Raw genomic sequence first — 21,309 nt, forward strand, 5'->3', positions numbered from 1 at the left:
CATGGGCTGCTCTCTGCCTAGTCTGCCTCATGTTTTGTAAAATAAATCCAAGTTTCCTGACCTTAGACTGTTTAAAAAAAATAATGCAGTATGATAATCCATCCATTTATGCTTATTTCTCAAATCAATGTTTTTTTTAAACAAGAAGGCGCTTAAAAATACACACAATCCCTTTAAGAAAAGATATAAAAAACTGTTTCAAATGTCTTTTGCATTCCATTATCTGATATTAACCGTTGTCTGTGTCACAATAGTGACCAGAATATTCTGTCATAAGAAAAAATCTTGAGAAAAACTTCATCAACACGACTCAGAAAATCATGGACTGCTCTCTGCCTAGTCTGCCTCATGTTTTTTAAAAGAAATCCAAGTTTCTTGACCTAAGAGTATTTAAAAAGTCATGCGGTATGATAATTCATCCATTTAAGCTCATTTCTCAAATCATTAATGTTTTTTTTAAACAAGAAAGCGCTAAATAATACACACAATCCCTTCAAGAAAAGGTATAAAAATGTCTCTTGCATTCCATTATCCGATATTGACCCTTGTCTGTATCACAATAGTGACCAGAATATTCTGTCATAAGAAAAATTCTCGAGAAAAACTTAATCTACAGCCTCCAATACTACCTGAAATTCAATGAAGAAGCAAAAGGATAAGAGAGTACCGTCCTTTAACACTTTAGAGAGAGTCACTTCATCAACACGACTCAGAAAATCATGGGCTGCTCTCTGCCTTGTCTGCCTCGTGTTTTTTAAAAGACGGTTTCCTGACCTTAGACTATTTAAAAAAATAATGTATTATGATAATTCATCCATTTTACACTTCAGACGGGAAAACTTTAGAGTACAGGTGTCAAACGGGCGGCCCGCGGGCCAGATCAGGCCCACTCGGGGATTGGATCCGGCCCGCGAGACAACGCTCAGAGAAGCGCAAGAGAAAGAGAGCTGTAGGTTGAAACAGGTCCACTTGATGTTGCCAAAGAAAGGTGCCTCTCACAAACGCTGCACTTGTATTTCTCTCTCTCTAATCTCTCTTTCTCTCTCTCTCTTCCTCCATTTTTCTCTCACTCTCTCTATCTCTCTCTCTTTCACTCTCTCTGTCTCTTTTTCTCTTTCTTTGTTCCTTTTTGTCTCTTTCTCTCTGTCTTTTACCTTCTTTTGCTCTCCCTTCATATTTTCCTTTACTCTCTTTCTCTCACGCTTTCCTCCTCTGTCTTCCCCTTTCTCTCTTTCTCTCCTTCTCTCTTCACTCCCTTTTTTCTCTCTTTCTCTTTGGATTTCATTCTTTCTCTTTTTTTCCCCCTCTCTCACTATTTCTGCTTTTATGTCTTGTTTCTCACACTCTCTCTTTCTCTCTTTCTCTTTTTTTGTCCCACCCTCTCTACCTTTCTCTCCCTATCTTTCTCTTATTTTTTTCTCTCTAATCTACTAAACCGGCCCCCGAAAGATTGTTTGTTCTATCGTGTGTCCCCCAAACTGAAATGAGTTTGACACCCCTGCTTTAGAAAGAGTCATCAACACGAGTCAGAAAATCATGGGCTGCACTCTGCCCAGTCTTGAGGACATTACTAACAATATTATTGCAAAATATTCTCTTTAAACCTGGCCTGTAACAATTGTCAATATTTTAATTTGAGTTCTTCCAATGAAAACCTTTCCAATTGGATTTGAAGAACGTCCATCGCGTCCCGGTAATCTGCTTTTCCGCCCGTCAGCAAGCGTCCCGGATTATGTCCCGCGCCGTCAGCGTTTTTACTCGGGGCGGATTACGAGGCGCACAAACACAAACGGACCAGCGTGGGAATTGTGAAAAGACAAAGAATGGATTTTATTGTTATCGTTATTGTTATTGTCGCGACGCCTTCAAACGTAAGCTCTGGTCGTCTCCGCCTCCGAAGTGGGCGTGGCCTTGTACACCTTGGGCGGAGGGCCGCCGCCGCCGTAGAATCCGCTGGAAAGGCAAGAAACAGATGCATCATGGGAAATGAAAGACAGAGCCGTCCGGTATCCGTGAGGTGTTGCGCGGTAAAAAGAAACGGGAGATGCCGGACGGCGAGGAAAGAAGGCTTTGTTGACTCAGCAGAAGTGGGTTGGAAGGAGATTTGAGTGCTATTCGAGCTCTCTTTATGAATATTATCAACAAAAGAGTTGGTGCACATGGGCGGAGTCATTCTGTGTTTTATAAAAGAATTCCGTTGATAGACCTGATGGTAAACCAGGTTTTACTCAAATTTTTGGAGTGGCGGGCTGCATTGAGTTAAAGATTTGGCACAGGGGCGGGGCCAAGGAGGAAAAAAAATTAGGAGTGCGCAAACTACGGCCTGGGGGCTTCGGTGAGTTGAATGTTTTGTCGTGTATGATGTCATTTAATCATTTCTGTATTTGTTTTGTCGTGTATCTTGAATTTTGTCGTATATTGTCTTATTTTTTTATTCCGGTCTACATTTTGTTGTGTCATTTGTTGTTTGCTTGTCGTATATTTTGTCTTTTATTTTGTTAATCATTGTCTTTCATTTTCGTTTTAATTTTGTCATGTAGAATGGAATGGAATATATCTTTATTGTCATGGTTACATAATGGGTTAACGAAATTGGGCATGGCACTCCAGTTTTACACATTCACAGTGAGGTATGAGCCAAGAAGATAAAAGGAACAGAGAAGATAAGGTTATAAAACAAGGGGGATAAGGCTATAGCTATATTTTACATGGTATTTACACAATGTATTTTGTCTTTTTGTAGTTGTTGTCAAGAACCAGAACAGGATGAGAACCCAAATGCGTGAAGTTTCTCAGACAAGCCTATTATTTTACGGGAAATGGGGAGTCATGCAGATCAGGCAGCGGTCTGGGGTGGAATGACAGGAGGCCAGAGGCCGACGAGATTGATACTAATGCCCGAGTTGATATCGGACAGATGGCGTCGATACCGGACAGAAAGGATTGATATCAAAACAGGTTATCGAAATTAACAGGACAAACTAGACGGGAACGAAACTGGAAACCGATAAACAAAAACGGGACAGACAGGATTAAAATCAAAACAGGATATCGAAATTAAACAGGACAAACTAGACGGGAACGAAACTGGAAATTGATATTGAACAACGGGACAGACAGGATTGATATCGAAACAGTATATCGAAATTAAACAGGACAAACTAGATGGGAACAAAAATGGAAATTGATATTAAACAACGGGACAGACCGGATTGATATCAAAACCAGATGTCAAAATTAAACACGACAAACTAGACAGGAACGAAACTGGAAATTGATATTAAACAACGGGACAGACATGATTGATATAGAAACAGGATATCGAAATTAAACAGGACAGACTGGACGGGAACAAAACTGGAAATCGATAATAAACAACGGGACGGACAGGATTGATATAGAAACAGGATATCGAAATTAAACAGGACAGACTGGACGGGAACGAAACTGGAAATTGATATTAAACAACGGGACAGAAAGGATTGATATAAAAACAGGATATCAAAATTAAACAGGACAAATTAGACGGGAACGAAACTGGAAACTGATATTAAACAGGAGAAAATAAACAACAACAATACCGGACTTGAAATACCAACAGGATACAGACATCTTGCGGGGCAGAGGTTCGTTGACGAACTGACAAAGGGTGAGTGAGAGCACTGAACTTAAATAGAAGGGAATCCAATCCGTCAACGATATCTTAACGAAAGATATTTTACTTTTCTAATATCTTTTGATGAACATCGATATTATATTTCCTTTTATGTTTGTTTATAAATGGATTAACTTCATCAAACTCGGTTTTTAAAAAGCAAAGTTAATAATTATCTATTTGTTTCAATTTAATTCAATTTAATTCAATGTAACGTAATGTAATGTGATTTAATTAATCCAATTTAATTTAATTTAATTTAATTTATTTTTATTTTATTCATTTTATTTCATTTTATTTAATTTTATTTCAATTTAATTAAACTTGATTTCATGTATTCTTTTGAAATGTTTTTAAATTATATTTAAACTATTTTTTTAAACTCCATAATATTTTCATTTTTTACAAAAAGTTCAGTTTTATTATTTGATGAAATTTAAGTAAATGTAAATATTTGATTGTTGAAGTCAATTTTTTTATCTTAATGGTGTTGTCAGGACCAGAACGGTGACAGGACCCAATCGCGTAGCGTTTCTCTCAGTTTTATTGGGAAGAAAGGGAAAGGATTGCGCCCATGATCCAGGTCACGGGAAGCAGGTCGCTCTGAAGGCGAGAGTGGGACTTCTGTGGCAAACGATGGCGGTGTCAGGAACGGAAAAACGGGTCAGTAGCCGGGATAGAAGAGCAAAAACGTGGTCGGGATCGGAAACAAGTCGAAAGCCAGGAGGGGAGAGTAGATGTGGTCGAGATAAAAAACGGATCGTTATTCGGGACAGAACAACAGACGTGGTCGAGATAAAAAACGGATCGTTATTCGGGACGGGATAACAGACCTGGTCGAGTCGAGATCGAAACAGGTCGTGATTCGGGACAGGAGAACAGACGTGGTCGAGATCAAAAACGGATCGTTATTCGAGACAGGGGAACAGACGTGGTCGAGATCAACAACAGGTCGTTATTCAGGACGGGAGAGCAGACGTGATCGAGATCAAAAACGGATCGTTATTCAGGACGGGATAACAGACCCGGTCGAGATCGAAACACGTCGTCATTTGGGACAGGAGAACAGACGTGGTCGAGATCAAAAACGGGTTGTTATTCGGGACGGGAGAGCAGACGTGATCGAGATAAAAAACGGATCATTGTTCGGGACGGGAGAACAGACCTGGTCGAGATCAAAAACAGGTCGTGATTCGGGACGGGAGAGCAGACGTGGTCGAGATCAAAAACGGATCGTTATTCGAGACAGGGGAACAGACGTGGTCGAGATCAACAACAGGTCGTTATTCAGGACGGGAGAGCAGACGTGATCGAGATCAAAAACGGATCGTTATTCAGGACGGGATAACAGACCCGGTCGAGATCGAAACACGTCGTCATTTGGGACAGGAGAACAGACGTGGTCGAGATCAAAAACGGGTTGTTATTCGGGACGGGAGAGCAGACGTGATCGAGATCAAAAACGGATCATTGTTCGGGACGGGAGAACAGACCTGGTCGAGATCAAAAACAGGTCGTGATTCGGGACGGGAGAGCAGACGTGGTCGAGATCAAAAACGGATCGTTATTCAAAACAGGGGAACAGACGTGGTCGAGATCAACAACAGGTCGTTATTCAGGACGGGAGAGCAGACGTGATCGAGATCAAAAACGGATCGTTATTCAGGACGGGATAACAGACCCGGTCGAGATCGAAACACGTCGTCATTTGGGACAGGAGAAAAGACGTGGTCGAGATCAAAAACGGGTTGTTATTCGGGACGGGAGAGCAGACGTGATCGAGATCAAAAACGGATCATTGTTCGGGACGGGAGAACAGACCTGGTCGAGATCAAAAACAGGTCGTGATTCGGGACGGGAGAGCAGACGTGGTCGAGATCAAAAACGGATCGTTATTCGAGACAGGGGAACAGACGTGGTCGAGATCAACAACAGGTCGTTATTCAGGACGGGAGAGCAGACGTGATCGAGATCAAAAACGGATCGTTATTCAGGACGGGATAACAGACCCGGTCGAGATCGAAACACGTCGTGATTCGGGACGGGAGAGCAGACGTGATCGAGATCAAAAACGGATCCCTATTCGGGACAGGAGAACAGACGTGGTCGAGATCAAAACAGGTCGTAATTCAGGACGGGAGAGCAGACGTGATCGAGATCAAAAACGGATCGTTATTCGGGACAGGAGAACAGACGTGGTCGAGATCAACAACAGGTCGTTATTCGGGACGGGAGAGCAGACGTGATCGAGATCAAAAACGGATCGTTATTCAGGACGGGATAACAGACCCGGTCGAGATCGAAACACGTCGTGATTCGGGACGGGAGAGCAGACGTGATCGAGATCAAAAACGGATCCCTATTCGGGACAGGAGAACAGACGTGGTCGAGATCAAAACAGGTCGTAATTCAGGACGGGAGAGCAGACGTGATCGAGATCAAAAACAGGTCGTAATTCGGGACGGGAGAACAGACTTGGTTGAGATCAACAACAGTTCGTAATTCAGGACAGGAGAGCAGACGTGACCGAGATCAAAACAGGTCGTAATTTGGGACAGGAGGACAGACGTGGTCGAGATCAAAACAGATTGTAGCGGGACACAAACAGGAGCAAAAAACGGGACAGGCGAAAAAGGGCTTGCCGCGTTAAAACAGAGATCTGCAGACGGACCGACAAAAGGGGACTGACAGGAGTTTAAATACTGACAGGGAGTCAATCTGTCGACAAGCTGCAGCTGGCGCCACACGGGCGGGGCCAATTGGGCGCCATGGCAACCGTGACAGGTGTTTTACTGTGTGTTTTTAATAAAACGAATTTACTTTCAATATTTACTTTATTATATTTCCTTAAATCATATTCCAGTTTGATTTTTAAATACCATTTGATTTAGTAGTTTGAATTTTCTCGTTTAATTCATTTCAAAGTGTAATAAAATAGGCTATTAGGGGATAGGTAATATACGATGTATTATCCTGGTGTAAAGTAGGAGATTTGTACAGAATCGGAGTGGCAAGTGTGTTTTGTCCTGACCTCTTTCTGCTAGCAGGTTGTGCCCGCTTGCAGGCGGTGCACAGCAAGCCTCCCCCGAGCACGGCCAGGCAGGCGGCCCCCCAGCCCAAGTAGAGGCCCACCCCGAGCTCGAACCTGCAAACACAAAACGTTAGGTGCTGATGACGCCCGCTATGCACACTTACCGCCCATAATACTCACTTAATGCCCATGTGGAGCGGGTTGTAAAAGTCCTGCACCACCATGCTAGCGTACCACGACACCGCCGTCAGGCAGCACAAGCCTGCAGACGAAAAACAGGGCATAAGTCCTTTCACACCGAAAGGCCTTGAAGCTAAAGCTAGCCAAATCTATTTAGCATAGAATAGAATAGAATATACCTTTATTGTCATTGTTACAAAATGGGTTGAACATATTGTGACAAGGAAATTGGACGTGGCACTCCAGTTTCACATTTGACAGTGAGGATAAAAGAAAACATGGAAGATAAAGGAACAAAGAAGATCTGGATCCGGAAGGGGTATTTCTTTCTTTGTTCTGCCTAAATAAATGCAGTTTGCTGGGGGAAGGGCCTCCCAGATTTAGGAGCGCGGCCAAAGAAACGAACGTGAGTAAATTCCTCCTCTCCTGGCCCCTCCCTCTCTCCAACTGCAGTTGTAGCAAATTAAATGCCTGGTGTATCTTTTTTAGCGTTAGCAACTTGTAAATAGCTCTTCCACATGTAAGAGGTCGACCCCACAGAGGGACAGACAGAGATGGTCAGATCCAGCGAGGTGGGGGAGGGGGGAGCTCTGTACTCATGTTTGTTACTGTACACACGGTCCAGTGTTTCTCCCCCCTGGTTGCACAGTCCACGTATTGAATGAATTTGGGAAGCACAGTCCTTAAGCATGGCTGTTTAAAGCTCCGTCGGGGTGTGCAAGCTGCTGTTTATTGATAGCAGTGAGCAGGAGATTTAGCGCTATGCTAACGTTAGCATCCGGTGGAACGTAACAGCAGTCACAATGACCACAGTTAGCGCTCTCGGTAGATAGAAGGGTCTACCCGATACTGCTAGAAACTCTATATCGGGTAAGCGGTGTGTGTCAATGATTCTGCTGTTATTGCAGCGCATAGTCCCCCACCCGTTTTTACTGGAGATTCCGTCTCGGTCGTGCCGGTGTAGCATGCGTCCTGCTAGTTGGACTCCGTGATGACAAAAATACTGCAATTCCCTGACGAAACTGTAGGTGGCGATCCGCAGCTCCAATTCACTCATTTTGTGAACGACGGATCCGGGATTGGTCAGGAACATGCTCGGAAGCGCTGGTCTGTGGTGTAGCCTTCTTAGGTTAGGTTTCTCTTTTTTCCCTCACACTGAGGTTTTTAAGTTTATTTTTGTTGAATAGTTGGCTTTCCTTCTGTGTAAGCTCAGTGCTCTCACTCTCCCTTGGTCAGTCCGTCAACAAACCTCTGCCGCGCAAGACGTCGGTTTTCACTCTGTCCGGTTTCCTGTCTGTCCAGTAATCGTTCCCGTCTATTTTTGTCCTGTTTATTATTATCTCCAGTTTAGGACCCCATCCCTCGGGATGTTGTGGATGTTATTGTAGTCGTGAAAGGAGTCAGAGGGAAAATATGAGGGATAAAAGAACGCTAAAAACCAATAAAAAATTGGAGAGCCAGACCCCATCTGTCTGATATCAACTCGGGCAATTGGAATCGGTATCGTCGGTCTCTGGCTTCCTGTCTTTCCACGCCAGACGGCTGCCTAACGAGCCTGACTTCCCATTTCCCGTAAATAAAAGGCTTGTGTGAGAACGTCACGCGTTTGGGTCCTGATCCTGTTCTGGTTCATGACTGGATACTTATCATTTTCTTGTTTTTTATTGTTTATTTTTGTTGAATAGTTGGCTTTCCTTCTGTGTAAGCTCAGTGCTCTCACTCTCCCTTGGTCAGTCCGTCAACAAACCTCTGCCGCGCAAGACGTCGGTTTTGACTCTGTCCGGTTTCCTGTCTGTCCAGTAATCGTTCCCGTCTATTTTTGTCCTGTTTATTATTATCTCCAGTTTTCGTTCCTGTCTAGTTTATCTGTTTAATTTCGCTATCCTGTTTTGATATCAATCCCGTCAGTCCCGTTCTGTCCGGTATCGACCCCATCTGTCCGATATCAACTCGGGCAATTGGAATCGGTCTCGTCGGTCTCTGGCTTCCTGTCTTTCCACGCCAGACGGCTGCCTAACGAGCCTGACTTCCCATTTCCCGTAAATAAAAGGCTTGTGTGAGAACGTCACGCGTTTGGGTCCTGATCCTGTTCTGGTTCATGACAGGATCTTTATCATTTTATTATTTTTTGATTGTTTATTTTTGTCAAATAATTGGGTTTCCCTCTATTTAAGCTCAGTGCTCTCACTCTCCCTTGGTCAGTCCGTCAACAAACCTCTGCCGCGCAAGACGTCGGTTTTGACTCTGTCCGGTTTCCTGTCTGTCCAGTAATCGTTCCCGTCTATTTTTGTCCTGTTTATTATTATCTCCAGTTTTCGTTCCTGTCTAGTTTATCCTGTTTAATTTCGATATCCTGTTTTAATATCAATCCCGTCAGTACCGTCCTGTCCGGTATCGACCCCATCTGTCCGATATCAACTCGGGCAATTGGAATCGGTCTCGTCGGTCTCTGGCTTCCTGTCTTTCCACGCCAGACGGCTGCCTAACGAGCCTGACTTCCCATTTCCCGTAAATAAAAGGCTTGTGTGAGAACGTCACGCGTTTGGGTCCTGATCCTGTTCTGGTTCATGACAGGATCTTTATCATTTTATTATTTTTTGATTGTTTATTTTTGTCAAATAATTGGGTTTCCCTCTATTTAAGCTCAGTGCTCTCACTCTCCCTTGGTCAGTCCGTCAACAAACCTCTGCCCTGCAAGACGTCGGTTTTGACTCTGTCCGGTTTCCTGTCTCTCCAGTAATCGTTCCCGTCTATTTTTGTCCTGTTTATTATTATCTCCAGTTTTCGTTCCTGTCTAGTTTATCCTGTTTAATTTCGATATCCTGTTTTAATATCAATCCCGTCAGTACCGTCCTGTCCGGTATCGACCCCATCTGTCCGATATCAACTCGGGCAATTGGAATCGGTCTCGTCGGTCTCTGGCTTCCTGTCTTTCCACGCCAGACGGCTGCCTAACGAGCCTGACTCCCCATATCCCGTAAAATAAAAGGCTTGTGTGAGAACGTCACGCGTTTGGGTCCTGATCCGGTTCCGGTTCATGACAGGATTTTTATCATTTTATTGTTTTTTTGTCAAATAATTGGGTTTCCCTCTATTTAAGCTCAGTGCTCTCACTCTCCCTTGGTCAGTCCATCAGCGAACCTCTGCCCCGCGAGACGTGGGTTTTGACTCTGTCCGGTTTCCTGCCTGCATTTCCTGTCTGGTATCGTTCCTGTCTAATTTTGTCCTGTTTATTATTATCTCCAGTTTTCGTTCCTGTCTAGTTTATCCTGTTTAATTTCGATATACTGTTTTAATATCAATCCCGTCAGTACCGTCCTGTCCGGTATCGACCCCATCCGTCCGATATCTGCTCGGGCAATTGGTATCGCTCTTGTAGGCCTCTTCCTGTCATTCCACGCCAGACGGCTGCCTAACGTGCATGACTCCCCATTTCCCGTAAATAAAAGGCTTGCGTGAGATACGTCACGCGTTTGGGTCCTGATCCTGTTTTGGTCCAAAAGATCCTGTTTTCCTCACCGGCCAGGGCGCTGAGGATGCCGCCAGTGACGGCGATCTTGGCTTTGGAACCGTCGCCGGCGGAGCCGATTTTGATGCATTTGAGGCCCAGCAGGGAAACCACCATGGAGCCCAAACCCAGAAGCAGAGAAACGATCATCAGGGCCCGGCATGCCTGCACGTGGCCTGAGAAGGAAACAGAAGAAAAAAAAAACAATATGAGCAACATGGATCCCAAACCCAACAGCAGATGGACAATGTTTTAGTAAAATGAGATCATAAGAATTCAAATCTGTAAGATTCTTCCTACTGAGATAGAAGGAGCCAACTTGGGGGGAGTGGCTGGATAGTGCCCGCCTGCTCCTAATTGGTCCTACCTTCCTGCGCAATACATTGGTTGTTTATTTTTTTCTTGTGATTTCTATTTTTAAGTTTTTCCTTTATTTTTATATTCCTAAAAATATTTTATTATTTGGATTTTTTTTTTCAGTAAAATAAGAAAATATTAAATAAAATCAGTGAATTTATGTGTAAAATATTTATCAGGGTCTGGGGAAGCCTACCTGGGGAGAGTGGCTGGATAGTGCCCACCTGCGCCTAATTTGTCTTCACACCTTTTAAAGTTTTTACTCCGTTTTACTTTTTCTCTTATTTTTTTTCAAAGTGTTTCATCAAACAATAAATAGTTATTCCATCAGCAGATGGTTATTATGTAAAAAGGAAACATTCAGTAATCTGCTGCCCCCTACTGATATGGATGAATGTGACAATGACTCATGTAATGACTGGAAAAAAGCAAAGATACTAAACAATGGCACAGTTTTTTCTCTCGTTCTCTTTCTTCCTTCCTCTCTCTCTCCCTCACTGTCCCTCTTTCTCTTTCTCCCTAACTCCCTCTTACTCTCCCATTATCTTTTATCTCTCTCTCTCTCTTTTACTCCCTTTCCTTTCTCACACTTTCTTCTTTTTCTCTCTCTCTCTCTCTCTCTCTCACTCTCTCTCTCTCTCTCTCTCTATGTTCTTTTGTTCTCTCTCTTTCTCTCTATTTCCTCTTTCTCTTTCCCACTCTCCCTTTTTACCCTCACTATTTCCGTCTCTCTTTCTGTATTTCTCTCTCTGTCTCTCTCTGTCATTTTTTCTTTTCTCTGTCTTTATCTCGCTCCCTTTCTTTCTCTCATTTCTCTTTTATGTCCTCTTTTTCCTCCCTTTCTTTCTCTTTCTATTTAAGCATTTCTTTTTCCCTCACTCTTTTGCTTTATCTCTCTCTCTTTCCCACCCTCCCTTTTCCCTCACTCTTTCTTTCTGTATCTCTCTCTGTCTCTCTCTGTCATTTTTTCTTTTTTTCTGTCTTTATCTAGCTCCCTTCCTTTCTGTCTGTCTTTCTTTGTTCTTATGTATATTTGTATCTCCTTTCTCCCTTTCCCTTTTCCTTTTTCTCCATATCTCTTTCTCTCTGTTGCTCTCTCTCTCATTTCTCTTGTATGTCCTCTTTCTTTCTCCCTTTCTTTCTCTTTTATTGTTTTTCTCTTTCTTTAAGCATTTCTTTTTCCCTCACTCTTTCTCTGTCTCTCTTTTTGTATCTCTTTCTGAAATTTTCTCTTTTTCTCTGTCTGTCTTTCTTTGTTCCTCTGTCTATTTTACTCTCCTTCTTTCCCCCTTTCCTTTTCCCTTTCCTTTTTCCTCTATCTCTTTCTCTGTTTTGCTCTCTCTCTCTCTCTCTCTCTCTCTCTCTCTCTCATTTCTCTTTAATGTCCTCTTTCTTTCTCTCTTTCTTTCTCTTTCTATTGTTTTTCTCTTTCTTTAAGCATTTCTTTTTCCCTGACTCTTTCTCTGTCTCTCTTTTCGTATCTCTCTCTGTCTCTGTAATTTTCTCTTTTTTTTCTGTCTGTCTTTCTTTGTTCCTCTCTCTATTTGTCTCTCCTTCTTTCCCCCTTTCATTTTTCTCTATCTGTTTCTCTCTGTTGCTCTCTCTCATTTCTCTTTAATGCCCTCTTTCTTTCTTTCTTTCTTTCTCTTTCTATTGTTTTTCTCTTTCTTTAAGCATTTCTTTTCCCTTCACTTTTTCTCTGTCTCTCTTTTTGTATCTCTCTCTGTAATTTTCTCTTTTTATCTGTCTGTCTTTCTGTGTTCCTCTCTCTATTTGTCTCTCCTTCTTTCTCCCTTTCCCTTTCCCTTTCCCCTTTTCTCTCTATATCTTTTTCTGTGTTGCTCTTTCTCTTTCTCTCTTTTATGTCCTCTTTCTTTCTTCTTTTTTTTCTCTTTCTTTAAGCATTTCTTTGTCCTTCTCTCTTTTCCTTTATCTCTTTCTCTCCCTCACTCACCCTCGTTTTCTTTCGCCCTCTCCCCTCGTTCTTTCTCTTTTATCTTCTAGTCAGGCCCCCGTGAGAGCTCGAGTGAGAAACGGAAGCAGATAACGGAAAGTGAGGAGGAACAAACAAGACGAAGACGGAAGCGGAGAAAGCGGGCAAACACAAAGCGCTGAGGTGAAAAGTTAATCATTAGGGAATGATTTAGCATCTGCCGCCCGAAGGAAGAAGGTGCGCCGATACGTGCCAACCTTACTTCTGCCAAAAATGTCCGACCGTGGAAATAAAGACTCAGAAGACGTATTGAAGAACGAGAAAAAGGTTCAAGTCCCGTTCTGCCTCGTCCTTGTTCCTGTCACGTTCCGCGGATCGTTTTGATGTATGGGAAGTGGAAAGGCCGGCAAGAGTTTGGCGGGTGAGTTTCGGTAACCGAACGGTTGATGATTAACTTTTATCATTTTTTTACGATCTATAACTCCAAACGCTCCGGAAGGGCGCTAACGTTCTAGGAACTTCTCAAACTGGGACGGCAAAAACAACAGCGACAAAGTTGGACCCCCTTTTGCCACGATGCCAATCTCCAGTTTAAAGGATTTTATACAATTGACTACACAGTACATGTATTCAGTTCAATGCAATAAAGATATTCACCGACTGTGTTTTTATTCAAGGTACATTAGAAGTTCAGGCTGTGTGGAATGCATCAGACGTATTTCTGATCACAGAATTCCTGTGAGTGCTGACGGAAAAGGCCAGAGGCAGAAGGGCAGACGTCGGGGCGCCGCTGGTATAAGAAGATTGCGGAGCCCGGCCGACACGCCCTCATGTGGGGGGAAGACCAATAAGAGAAAGCTAACGTGAACTGCAGATGACACATAGCACATAGCCAATGGGATGTCTTTGCTTTGTTTGTGGAAGTGTATAAATGATCCGGGGCAACTGGGAGGGGGTCGCCGTCTCCTATTGGGTACACTTAAGTCTGGAATAATAAACATCCGCCCCCGTGTGGTCATTTCTCTCTCAAAAAAAGAGCACGCAAAAGTGTTTGGTGAATGGAGTCAGATAACTGATTCGAACAATTTGGTAAACGCTACATTTTGATAGAAAATTCCAAACACGTTCCACCTCATCCTAAAGATGCTCGATTGGATTGAGATCTGGTGACTGCGGAGACCATTTGAGAACTCACGGTCATGTTCAAGAAACCAGTCCGAGATGATTCCAGTTTGATGACGTGAGGCATTATCCCGCTGAAAGTGTTGTGGTTTATTGGAGTCGAGCTTGACATAAGGAGAACACATTAGTTTAAAACGGGACATTCCAGGCTTGTTTCTCACGAGTTTAGACGTCAGCGATAGATTAGCTTGGTTTGGATTAGCTTGCGGAGTAACAACACTCCCCTGGTAAGCTGATAGGAGTTTAGATGTCAGGCCGACCCCAACGAGTTTCTTAGAAATTGTGTCACTTTGGAGGATCGAAAGAGGACGAAAACATTCCGGGGAAAAACATTGTGTCTGGTAGCGTGCGTTTTGAGACAAACACGTGCGTCATTGCGAAGGGGACGCGCTAAGTAACATAAGATGTTGTCTGAGGATATAAAGAGCTGATTGTCTCTTAGACGAATGAGAACTCTGTTTTGAACTCCCGCCAAGATCTCCCTGCATCTTGTTGGGCAAGGCAATAAGGGCTGCTCCGAAAAAAGTAGCCACCAGAAGTTGGGGACATGGTAGTCATTAAGGGATAGACATGGTCAGCAACACTTCTCAGGGAGGCTGTGGTGTTAAAACCATGCTCAATTGGTACTAAGGGGCCCAAGAATGCCCAAAAAAATGTCCCCACATCATTATACCACCAGCCTGAACTGTTGATACAAGACAGGATGGATCCATGAGTTCAGGTTGGTGACGCCTAATTCTCACCCAACCATTCAAATCTCCGGCAGGGATCGAGACTCATCAGGCAATGTCTTTAAGATCTTCTATTGTTTATTATTTTATTATTTATTATTGCCCTGAAGAATTCTGGTGCCGGCGTGATGAGGGGGCCCTATCGTGGATGCAGAGCAGGAGCTAGCTAAGCGGCTAGCGGCGTTATAAGTCTTCGGTACTGTCCGTAATCATGGGAAATGTGAACTCTCTACCAAATAAGACCGACGAACTGGCTGTGCTGGTGAAAAACAAAGCGTATAGGGAGTGCAGTTTGCTGTGTTTTACAGAAACGTTGCTCACGGCTAGCGTCCCGGACGCTAACGTGGAGCTACCCGGAGCTACCCGGCATCAGCGCTGTTAGACAGAGACAAAAAAGCCTGCAGGAAGCGGAGAGGAGGCGGACTCGCTATCTACGTGAAGACAAGGCGGTGTAACCCTGGGCGCAAAGTTTTCCATCTGCCGCAGGGACGTCCAACTTTTGGCCTAGCGTGTGACGTCATCCACTCCGCTGTGGCTAAACTACAAACACAGCACCCTGAGCCCATCCTGTTCATCTGTTAAGAAACAACAAAATGATACTGCTGGAAGTGTGAATTTCCCTACGGGGACGAATAAAGTATCTATCTATATATCTGGTATCTATCTATGGTATCCATCCATGGTATCTATCTATCCATCCAAATATGGTATCTATCTATGGTATCTATCTATGGTATCTATCTATCTATCTATGGTATCTATCTATGGTATCTATCTATTTATCTATATATGGTATCTATCTATGGTGTCTATCTATGGTATCTATCTATATAACTATGGTATCTATCTATCTATCTATCTATGGTATCTATCTATCTATGGTATCTATCTATCCAAGTATGGTATCTATCTATCTATCTGTCTATCTATGGTATCTATCTATGGTGTCTATCTATAGTATCTATCTATCTAACTATGGTATCTATCCATCTATCTATGGTATCTATCTATCTATCTATTGTATATATCTATCCATCTATCTATCTATGGTATATATCTATGGTATCTATCCATCTATCTATCTAACTATGGTATCTATGGTATCTATCTATGGTATCTATCTATGGTATCTATCCATGGTATCTATCCATCTATCTATGGTATCTATCTATGGTATCTATCTATCTATCTATGGTATCTATCTATCTATGGTATCTATTTATCCATCTATGGTATCTATCTATGGTATCTATCTATCTAAGTATGGTATCTATCTATCTATCTATCTATCTATCTATCTATGGTATCTATCTATGGTGTCTATCTATAGTATCTATCCATCTATCTATGGTATCTATCTATCTATCTATCTATCTATGGTATATATCTATCCATCTATCTATCTATGGTATCTATCTATTGTATCTATCCATCTATCTATCTAACTATGGTATCTATGGTATCTATCTATGGTATCTGTCTATCTAACTATGGTATCTATCTATGGTATCTATCCATGGTATCTATGGTATCTATCTATGGTATCTATCTATCTATCTATCTATGGTATCTATTTATGGTATCTATCCATCTATCTATCTATCTATCTATCTATCTATCTAACTATGGTATCTATGGTATCTATGGTATCTATGGTATCTATGGTATCTAACTATGGTATCTATCTATGGTACCTATGGTATCTCTCTATGGTATCTATCTATCTAAGGTATCTATCTATGGTATCTATCTATGGTATCTATGGTATCAATGGTATATATGGTATCTAGCTATCCATCCATCTGTTTAATTTTGATGAGCTTGTGCAAATTGTAGCCTCCGTTTCCTGTAGAACATCGGCCTTAAAGTAAGAAGTACTGTGCGTTCTACCTACCTTGGTTATAATGGGAGGTTATTTGAGTCACTGTTGCCTTTCTATCAGCTCTAGCTGTTCTCCTCTGACCACAAGGCATTGCTTCCCACTATCTTCATTGACAGACCATTTGTAAACCCTAGAGATGGTTGCGCGTGAAAATCCTAATGGATCAGGAGTTACTGAGAAACTTAGACCAGCTTTTCTGGTATCAACAACCATGCCACCTTCAAAGTCACTCAAATCACCTTTCGTACTCATACTCATACTCGGTTTGAACTGCTGGAGATTGTCTCCACCATCTTGGGTCTTTGGAAAATTAGGGGTTAGGGTAAGAGAGGGAATGGTTAGAGCAGACCTGGGCACCCCTGACCTCGGGGGCCGTAAGTCCTGCCTGATTTTGGAGGTTTCTCTGCTCCGGTACAGGAGATTCAGATCAACAGGAACGTTAACAAGCTCCTGCCAGCTTGCTAACAAGCTAATAAGTTGTATCATCGTAGTTGAAGAAGAGAAATCTCCAAAATAAGGCAGGACACTCGGCCCTCCAGGACCGGAGTTTCCAGGTCTAGGTTAGGGGATTAGGGTAAGAGGGTCAGAGATTTAAGAGCTAAGGGTTACATAGGTTTGTGGGGTTAGGGTCAGAAGGTTACTGTTTAGGGATAATGGGTTAGAGGTTCAGAGGGTACAGGGTAAAAGCCTTATGGGGTTAGAGTTTGGGGTTTAGGGGTAAAAGTTAGGATTATAACGGTTAAGCTAAGAGGTTTATGGTTACAGGTTGGAAAATTTAGGGTTTAGAGGGTAAGGCTTTGAGTTAAAGGGATTCAAGGAGATAAACAAACAGATTTAGGTTTAAGATTTAGAGGATTATGGATTTAGAGGGTAAAGGGTTAGTAATAGGGGTTTATGGGGTAAGGATTAGGGTTTAAACAGGTGGAGGGGTTAGGGTAAGAGGTTTGGAGTAAGGGTTTGAGGTTAAGGGGTTTAGAGGATAAGGGGCTTATGGTATGAAGGATAGGGGATAAGGGTAAGGATTTGAACAGTGATAGGGGATAGGGCAAGATGTTTGAGGTTAGGGTTAGAGCTTTCGGGTTCAGAGGGTACATTTTAGGGGGTTAGGATAAGAGAGAGGTTTAGGGGACAAGTGTTTAGAGATAAGACTTTTAAGGAGATATGGGTTAGAGGTACTAGGATGCAAAGGATACGTTTTGTCAACAATGTATTTTGTTTTTATCAATGATAGTAAAGAAAATTCTAATCTAATTCTTTCGTTTTAATAAAGATGCAACCCTTTTCACTTTCACTTTTCAAAACTAAACAGTTGCCCATCACCCGTAAAACTGGATGGATAGCTAGATACCATATATACCATTGATACCATAGATAGATACCATAGATAGATACCATAGTTAGATAGATAGATAGATAGATAGATAGATAGATAGATAGATAGATAGATAGATAGATAGATAGATAGATAGATAGATAGATAGATAGATAGATAGATAGATAGATAGATAGATAGATAGATAGATAGATAGATAGATAGATAGATAGATAGATAGATAGATAGATAGATAGATAGATAGATAGATAGATAGATAGATAGATAGATAGATAGATAGATAGATAGATAGATAGATAGATACCATAGACAGATAGATAGATGGATAGATACCATAAATAGATACCATAGATAGATACCATAAATAGATAGATAGATAGATACCATAGATAGATAGATAGATAGATACCATAGATAGATACCATAGACAGATAGATAGATGGATAGATACCATGGATAGATACCATAGATAGATACCATAGTTAGATAGATAGAAACCATAGATAGATAACATAGTTAGATAGATAGATACCATAGATAGATACCATAGATAGATACCATAGATACCATAGTTAGATAGATAGATGGATAGATACCATAGATAGAGAGATGGATAGATATATACCATAGATAGATAGTTAGATCGATAGATACCATAGATAAATGGATAGATACCATAGTTAGATAGATAGATACGGGTAAAACCTGCGACAGTTCTGCTTCAGACCCTATTGCTTTCGAAACACCCAAATATTATAGAATAGAATTACATTTCTGTCATCCAGATAACAGACTGGTGCCACAAGATCTAAAGGGTTTTCGTTTAACAGATAGCAGTGAATAGTCTACGAGAAATGATGCTTCAAAACCACTCCAACCTGCTTCCCCCAAAGGCAAAACCTTTGCCAGGTCAGCGATTGTTCTAGGAATGCATGACGGCCGATTTTCTGGTTTTGAGTCAAATTACTTGAAACGTTTAGCAAATTTTGCCAGTTCCAACGAATCCAAACAATACTACCTTTGTGTCTTGACTGGCAAAGAATCCCCTGAGACCATCAGGGAGTCGAAGTCCCAGCACTCCGTCAACAGAGGACAGAACAGAGTCTACAAGAAAAGGAGGTTCTAATTCACTGAAGTGTGCTCTCCACCAAAGGTGAAACCTTTGCCAGGTCAGTTCTTGTTCTCCAAAAGACCTGTTGACCGTTTTTCTGGTTTTGAGGCAAACCGCTTGAAATGTCTAGAAAAAAACGTTTGTCACGACCCAAAGAACCAGGAGAACACTGTCCTTGTATGCTGACCAGCAAAGACTCCGCCAAAACCATCAGGATCTACCGAGCAACTAGAGAAGTTCTGGCACTCGGTTAACAGACTAAGGTTCTTGAATGAATAATGAATGAGGGTAAGTGTTTGAGGTTAGGGTTAGAGCTTTCGGGTTCAGAGGGTAAGAATTTAGGTTCTAAATTACTAAAAGCTGTTTCCCGCTCAAAGTGAAACCTTTTTCAGGTCACTGTTTATTCTAGGAAAGCCTGCTGACAGATTTTCTGATTTTGAAGCGAACCGCTTGAAGTCGCTGGCAATATTCAAAGAACCCAGACACCACTGTCCTTGTATCTCGACTAGCAAAGTGTGCACCAAAGCATCTAGACCAGGGGTGGTGAACCCGGTCCTGGAGAGCCGCATATCCTGCATGTTTTGGAGGTTTCTCTGCTCCAATACAGGTGATTCCAATCACCTGGATCATTATCAAGCCTTCACAAAGCCTGCTAACAAGCTGAAAATTGGCGTCACCCGTGTTGGAGCAGAGAAACCTCCAAAACATGCAGGACGTGCTGCTCTCCAGGACCTACTGGGTAGCTAGAGCAGGGACTCTAAGTCCTGGTAATGGGTTAACAGAGTGCAGAGAGCAATCTAATCTAGAAATGAAGGTTCTTAATACCGAAGCCCGCTTCCATCAACGGTGAAACCTTCTGGTGAACGTTTTGGGGGTTTTGAGGTGGACCATTTGTATAGCAAACGTTTGCCAACTCCAATAAACCCCGAACACCCAGTGACCTTCTATCTTAACCAGCAAAGAAGGCACAGAAAACATCTAGACCTACCGGGCAGTGACAGCAAGGACTCGAAGTTCTGGCCCTCAGTTAACAGAGTGAAGAACAGCGTCTAGAGTCAATGAAGGTTTTGAATGACGAAAACCCACTTCCACCAAAGGGGGAACCTTTGCCAGGTCAGGGTATGTTCTAGGAAACACATGTGGACCGTTTTTCTGGTTTTGAGCCGAACCACTCCATACATCTACCAACGTTTGCCACCTCCAATACCACCCTTGCATCTCGACCACAACTATCCGGACCTACCAGGTAGTGAGAGCAGAGACTCGAAGTTCTGGCCCTCGGTTAACAGAGTGCGGAACAGAGTCTAGAAGCAATGAAGGTTTTAAATGAAGCAACGAAGGTTCTAAATGACTAAAGCTCACTTCCACCAAAGGCGAAACCTTTGCCAGCTCAGGGTATGTTCTAGGAAACACATGTGGACCGTTTTTCTGGTTTTGAGCCGAACCACTCCATACATCTACCAACGTTTGCCACCTCCAACACCACCCTTGCATCTCGAGCACAACTATCCGGACCTACCAGGTAGTGAGAGCAGAGACTCAAAGTTCTGGCCCTCGGTTAACAGAGTGCGGAACAGAGTCTAGAAGCAATGAAGGTTTTAAATGAAGCAACGAAGGTCCTAAATGACCAAAGCTCACTTCCACCAAAGGCGAAACCTTTGGCAGGTCAGGGTATGTTCTAGGAAAAACATGTGGACTGTTTTTTCTGTTTTTGAGCCGAATCTCTCCATACGTCTCCCAAACATTTGCTTTGTATCTCCACCAAAACTATCCGGACCTACCGGGCAGTGAGAGCAGAGACTCGAAGTCCCGGCACTCGGCGATGCCGGCGCTGTTCTCGGCGCAGGAGTGCCAGAGGTTCTCGAACTGCCGCTGCGAGATGATGACGCTGCCCGACACGGTGGAGATCTTCCAGTAGTCGTTAGCTAGCGCCGCACCCGTTATCAACCAACTGAGCAGGCACATGACGAAACCCGTCGCTTCCACTGCCGTCGACATTGTTGCTGGACTAAGGAGAACAAAAACCAGAAGAGCCTGGTACTCGGGTCCTCGAGGAAGAAGCGAACTGTTCTTACAATCGATGGCGTATTGGCGGTAAGAGACTTTGCCCTCAGATGGGGTCATAAAGCAACCGGCCCCGCCCTTTTCTCGCTCGGTTTCGATTGCAGCTGCATCCCAAGTTCCTGGAAGAAGATCACTACAAGGGAGACAAATTTAGGCTGGACAAGACCATTTGGAGAACCATTGATGGTTTTTAAAGACTGGTTCTGGTACCAGGGATGCTTTTTTTCATTTGATTTTGTAAATTAAAATAGGATTGAGTTTATACGGGTTATAGACTAGAACCTGGAGATCAGGACGGTCACCCGGCTCCTGAAGCTCAGGATCTCTTGGAGGACGCAAACA

General features: G+C 42.8%; 1 protein-coding gene across 1 annotated transcript; it reads right to left on the reverse strand.

Annotated features, from left to right (window-relative positions):
* Positions 1–1,852: 1,852 nt before the first annotated feature.
* cldn15la (claudin 15-like a) lies at positions 1,853–20,901 on the reverse strand. The gene is made up of 5 exons (XM_088350488.1): positions 20,685–20,901; positions 10,386–10,550; positions 6,867–6,948; positions 6,687–6,800; positions 1,853–1,953 (listed from the first exon to the last, which is right to left on the reverse strand). The coding sequence occupies exons 1-5, from the start codon at positions 20,899–20,901 to the stop codon at positions 1,866–1,868; spliced, it is 666 nt and encodes a 221-aa protein (XP_088206614.1). The 3' UTR covers positions 1,853–1,865.
* Positions 20,902–21,309: the final 408 nt, after the last annotated feature.

This window comes from Urocampus carinirostris, chromosome 1 (assembly GCF_059441175.1).
Source record: "Urocampus carinirostris isolate Australia breed hairy pipefish chromosome 1, RoL_Ucar_1.0, whole genome shotgun sequence".
NCBI classification, from domain to species: Eukaryota; Metazoa; Chordata; class Actinopteri; order Syngnathiformes; family Syngnathidae; genus Urocampus; species Urocampus carinirostris.